Raw genomic sequence first — 6,000 nt, 5'->3', positions numbered from 1 at the left:
TAATAATATTTGCGTATATAAGCTTTTTGAGCTGCCACCAACATGTCAAGATGGTAGACTACTAAAAAAATTATTTTTGTATCTAATAATATTTCCATTCATATTGTTTACATCAAACATTATAAATACATTTAAAAAAAAAAGTTATCTTAAATTTATTTATTTTTTCATAAATTTTAGGCGAAAACAGGTGGTTTTTAAGCCAAAAACATGCAAAAATCTTGGCAAAGATATCTTTTTTTTTTTTTTTTTTTTTTTAAGTGCCCCAAGAAGTCTTAACGGTCTTGTCACAGAGCACCGCAGAAGTGCATTTAACCAGGAAGTTCACGCCTCCTTCCTTACCGTGACGCGAAAATACGTCAAGAGCTCGTTTCGATTATTATCTCAAAAAGTAAAATGTATTAAGTTGGATTTTTTTGGATTTTTTTTATCCCTTTTATGTAAATAAATGTCCTGGAATAAAAATTTTTGTTGAAAATTTTTTTCTCGCGACGAATTTTAAAGTATCGTAAGATTTTTCAATGCGCCTAATTCAAAGTCAAGTTTCTGATAATATGGACCAAAAGTTTTTTTAAAAAATGTGTATTCTTAGTTGTTTTTTTATCTCAGGATATAAAGTTTATTGTAATGAATGTGTCTGTACAAAGTTTGAAGTCAATTGGAAAATAACAACTCCTGCAATCTTTGCCAGAAAATTAAAAATATAAAACAGAGGAAAATGCAAATAAAATTTAAAATTTTGAATATACAAACTTATTGACATGTAAAAAACAGGTTAAAATACACCTATTTCATATACTGCAGGGCCACCGAAAGGGAAGGGGGCGAAAGCAGGGGTGGACTGGCCAGGACGGAAAGGCGGAGAAGTCCACCTGGACCGGCTAATATAGGGGCTCTGAATTTAAATTATAAATTTGTGATATCATGGTCAATTGGCTGTCTCTCATGCAGTCTAGTCTGTTATTTTAGTTTCATTTCCGCTATAATCCATAACCATATAATAAAATCAATATGACTCTTTATATAGCGTTATATTATTCAGTTATCAGCTTAGCGTGTTTGCATTGTTGTCAATGAGTATATTTAGCTATTAATAGCTCTTTATATCTACTTATAGTAATATGGCTCTTGTATCGGCCGCACTAGATCATAGGTTTTCAAACAATAGCAATTTAATTGCAGATATCCAGTATTTAATTCCAAAGAATTTTAATCTTGTTGAAAATATGCCAGATGATGCTTTAACGCATATAACGTACCTAATTACAGGGTTATTATTCTTTTATGCGCGTCTATTCATTCTTATATGCGTATTTATTCATTCTTAAATGCGCATTTATTCATTCTTATATGCGTTTTAAAAAAAGCATAATTTAAGCAATTTGTTTAAAAAAAAACAATTTGTTTTTTCGAAACCAATTTTTCTTGTTTCTAGGTAAACGAGGTTAAAAATACTTTAGACAAAGACTTTTTACATTCGATGATGGTTTATTTAATTTAGTCTTTGTTTAATTTTATTATCAAATTTCTTGATTGATTAAGTTATCATTTATCTAACTATTCATTTATCTAGATTTAAATTTAATTATTTATAGTTATTATTAATATCAAATATTTACCCTATGGATGGAAGAGAAAATAGCAGTGTCAATTATAAAACCAATTATATCAATTAAACCAATAATAAATACCAATTATAATCATAGAACGCTGAAGTGAACGCATGCTTTTTTCGCTGCTTTTAGAAAACAAAACAAAAAAATTGTTAATAGTATTAATAGATATTTATATTATAATAATTTATATTTATTAAACATGTCTATCACACTCGTTGAAGTTAAAAAATTGATAACAAAAATGTTAATGAAGTTTAAGATCGAGACGGAAGAAATGCTTAAGCAACAAGAAAATACTTTTATCAACATAGTTAGTTCTACCACAAAAATATTAAATGATCGATTAGACAGAGTTGAACTTAACATCCTTCAAAACTCAACCAAAATAGCATCAATTGCAAAGGAAGTAGAAGAAATCAAAGAAAGTTTAAATTTTCATGAAGATCTTTTCAATAAAAAAATAAAAACTTTCATTACTGGCCAACATTGAAAGCGAAGAATTATTGCTAAGAGCGTTCATAACTGGATTGCCGGGTGTAATTTCAAAGCAGCTACGAGCACAAGTGAAAATATTTGGGATCAGGTTACAGGATGCATTAAACCATGCACGAGTACTCATGACGGAAAAAACAAAAGAAGAGTATGTTTCAACAACAATCTCTGGTTTCTATAAATGTGTTAAAAAACCATCCGCTACTGATTTTCACTGCTACAAGTGTGGCAAGCCTGGACATGTTGCCCGAATCTGTTTTTCGAAGAAACAAATTGTTAATAATGGAATAAAATGCTTTAGATGTGGAGAATCTGGACACATTGCAAGATTTTGTTCGTTGCATCAGGGAAACTCAAATGGGGAATCGCGAGCGCTAGCTGTTTCCCTAAACAACTAACGGCGCTTCCAATATGCACTGAGCAAGTGAACACCTTTGCAGGAAAAGCACTGGTTGACAGCGGATGTACTCGAACTATTATTTCAAACAACATGGCTCAGAAAACCGGTGTTCGTATCAGAAGAAATGAATTAATGATGTTGACTGTTAATGGAGAATTTGTGAAAACGGAAGGAGAAGCTACAGTAACATTGGTTATTGAAGGAAAAAAGCTCAAAACATCAGTAATGATTCTGAAAAGTGTTGTCAACGGTATTGATGCTATTATTGGTATGGATGTCATTAACCGCTATGGAGGAGTGCATTTGTACAATGGAAAAATTGAATTTGGTTTTGTTTCAATTAGTGCAGAGAAACAAGCTGTTGGTATAAAGGACAAGGATTTTGATGCTTATTTTGATGGTACAAAGTGGACTGCTAAATATAAATGGAAACAAGGTCAACCACAACTGAGAAATTCTGTCGCGCAGTACAAGGTAAAACCCCAGTTGTTACATCAATTTAACGACGATTAAATTGATGTAACAACTGGACTTATGGGTAAAAAATGGCTGGTTAAAACCATGCAACAAAGAAGTAAAAAGTACAAGAGGGATTGTCTCTTTAATGGCTGTTGAGCAGGAAAATAAAGGAAAGATACAACCTGTTCTGGATTTTCGCGAATTGAAAAAAGTTAGAAAATGTAGAACTGTTGGTGACAAATTTGCAACGCTTGATCTTATATGCGCCTATATGCAAATACATATCGATCCGAGTTTGTGGGAGCATCAGAAGGTAGTCTACAAAGAAGAAAAATACTATCTTACATATTTTGGTTTTGGGTTAAATTCTGCCCCAAAAATAATGTCTTCAGTCTTAGGCAGTGTGTTGAATCTCAATCCAGGTATTAGTGAAGCAACTGACCACTACATTGACGACATAATTGTTAATTTGGAAAAGACATCAGTTGAAAAGGTCGTAAATCATTTAGCGTGTTATGGATTGGTAACAAAAGAGCCGGTGCAATGTGATACTGCACGAGTGTTGGGTTTGCAACTGTTTAGAAATGAAAAAAAGGAGCTTTGTTGGAAACGTGGAAACATCATTCCAAAGTCACAAGATATCAAAACTGAAAAAGTAACACGACGGAAACTTTTTTCAATATGTGGACACTTATTAGGTCACTATCCTGTTGGAGGGTGGCTTAGAATTGTCTGCAGTTTTATAAAACGTCGTAGTCAAGGAAATGCTTGGGATGATCTAATCGGAGATCAAGCTCAGTCATGGTTAATCGAAATATTGCGCCAATTAGAAGTTTGTGATTCTGTGAGATGGAAATGGAATGCTAAAGGGATTCAAAATGGAGCAACATTGTGGTGTGATGCTAGTAGCATGGCAATAGGGGTTGCTATAGAATACGATGGCGTAATAATTGAGGATGCAGTCTGGCTTCGAAGTATAAATGGTGTTATGCATATTAATATTGCTGAATTAGATGCTGTGGTGCGTGGGATAAACCTAGCTGCTAAGTGGGATATAAAGAATTTGTCAGTATTCACTGGTTCAGTAACAGTTCATGGATAGCTAAAAAGTATGCTGAATGAAAGTCATAGGATTCGATCAAATGCATTATCATAAATGCTTATTAAAAGAAGACTTTCTCTATTGTAAGACCTAATAAAAGAATATAATATAAACATCACGTTAAAATGGGTTCCGTCCTCCAAAAACAAAGCTGACATGTTGACAAGAGTTCCAAAGACTTGGTTAAATGAGCTTTCACAAAGAAATACGAAAGAGCTATGTGGAGTAAGTATTGCTGAAGAAATTCGTAATTGTCACTCAAAGCATCATTTTGGTGTTAATCGGACAATGTTTACAGTGCAACGAAGACTTCCGCACGTATTAAGGAAAGATGTTGAAGAATGTGTTCGTAAATGTTGTCAATGTAATTCAACTGATCCAGCGCCAATAAAATGGGAAAATGGAGTACTAGATGTACCAGACACACGGTATCAATTTGCTTGTGATGTGACTCACTATAAAGGGTCGCCATATTTAACAATGATTGACTGTGGACCAAGTTGGTTTGCAATTTGGAGAATGTTGCCTTGCGAAGATACCAAAAATGTAGTAAGTCACAATGTAGTCAATAATGTAGCGGTGTTTAAATCTAGTGAATTTTCAAATATATGTGAAAAATGGTGTGTAAAAAATAAGTATAGATGTGCATATAGACCATCAGGAAATGGGATTGTGGAGCGTAACCACCGCACAGTAAAACGAACAGCTGCGAGGGCACAAATATGTCCGTTAGTAGCGGTATTTTGGTACAATGCAACACCAACGGTGGGAACAAACGAGGAATCTGCACCTGCTTCTCAAAAAAATAAGTACGTTTGGCGTCTACCAATTCAAGAGGAGAAAAACACTGAAAACTTATAGAATTGGAGAAATAGTTTATGTTCGCCTCGCTGATGCAAAGTGCACTTCAGTTTGGAAAATTGGTACTGTAACTGACATACTCACAAACACAAATATTGAAACTGATGGTGTACCAAGACATGTGCGAGACGTGAGAATAGCTCCTGCCTCAAATTCTTCAAACGCTTCAAGTAAAATTGTTATCAGTGAAGAGGTTGTCAGTGATGAAAGTGATTCAGAAGATTTAGACATTTTTGCTGCACGAGAGGAAGGAACTGAAGAAACAGTTGTTGACGCTGAGGAGGAAGCTGACGGCAGAGAAATCGTCGATAATTTATTACCAGCAATCAGACGATCAACCAGAGAAAGGAGAAAGCCGACATATTTAAATGACTATGTTACTTAAGAACTTCAGTTCTTGGGGTGATGTGATAATAGCTGATCGTTATAAAACTTTATTGTAACGTTTATAAAATTCTTGTCATAATATTATTAAAGTTAATTGATGTAATTTATTAGTCAAGTCATAAGCTATTTTTGTATATAATTACGCCCTCGAGAATTTTTGTTTCTGTATAAAAGTTGTAAATAGAATTTAAGAAAAAGAGTCTAAAAATAAAAGTAAAACAAAGTTGTCGTAATAACAATCAATAAGCGTTCAAAAAATATACTATTAAGCTGTTGTTACAGGCCACCAACTGAAAGAATTGAAAACTTTGGCAAATTTTTGCTAAAAAACATAATAAAGCAAACTGATCTTGAAAAGAATAAAATTACTTGATTGAGGATTTCAACATAAACTCCTTTGATTATTATAAAAATCAAAGTTCGAAAAAATTTTTTAATGGTTTATTTGAAACTGGAACAGTATATTTAATTAATCGCCCGACTAGAATCACAAGTCATTCTCATTAATTGATAATATTTAACAACCGATTTTTTTAAAAAGTCACTAAAAAAGAGAATTATAAAAGCCGATGACTCAGGACGTTCAAAAAACGGCAAAAATTAAATAAATTGTAAATAAATAATGTTATATATCAAAATAATATTCAAATTTATTGATAAATTTTTTTTTTACGCGCAGCTTC

General features: G+C 32.9%; 1 protein-coding gene across 1 annotated transcript; it reads left to right on the top strand.

Annotated features, from left to right (window-relative positions):
• The first annotated feature begins 4,225 nt into the window (after nucleotides 1-4,225).
• Nucleotides 4,226-5,315, top strand: LOC136078767 (uncharacterized). Its single transcript, XM_065794568.1, has 2 exons — nucleotides 4,226-4,878; nucleotides 4,931-5,315. Exons 1-2 carry the CDS (start codon nucleotides 4,226-4,228, stop codon nucleotides 5,313-5,315), a joined length of 1,038 nt encoding a protein of 345 aa, XP_065650640.1.
• Nucleotides 5,316-6,000: the final 685 nt, after the last annotated feature.

This window comes from Hydra vulgaris, chromosome 03 (genome assembly GCF_038396675.1).
Source record: "Hydra vulgaris chromosome 03, alternate assembly HydraT2T_AEP".
Lineage (NCBI taxonomy): Eukaryota > Metazoa > Cnidaria > Hydrozoa > Anthoathecata > Hydridae > Hydra > Hydra vulgaris.
This window is presented reverse-complemented; position numbering and strand designations above follow the sequence as displayed.

Bases quoted from the DNA above. Each gene is read 5' to 3' on its own strand.
- LOC136078767 (XM_065794568.1), top strand. From the start codon at position 4,226: ATGTTGACAAGAGTTCCAAAGACTTGGTTAAATGAGCTTTCACAAAGA. The intron at 4,879-4,930 runs GTACGTTTGGCG...GAAAACTTATAG, and splicing joins CCTGCTTCTCAAAAAAATAA to AATTGGAGAAATAGTTTATG.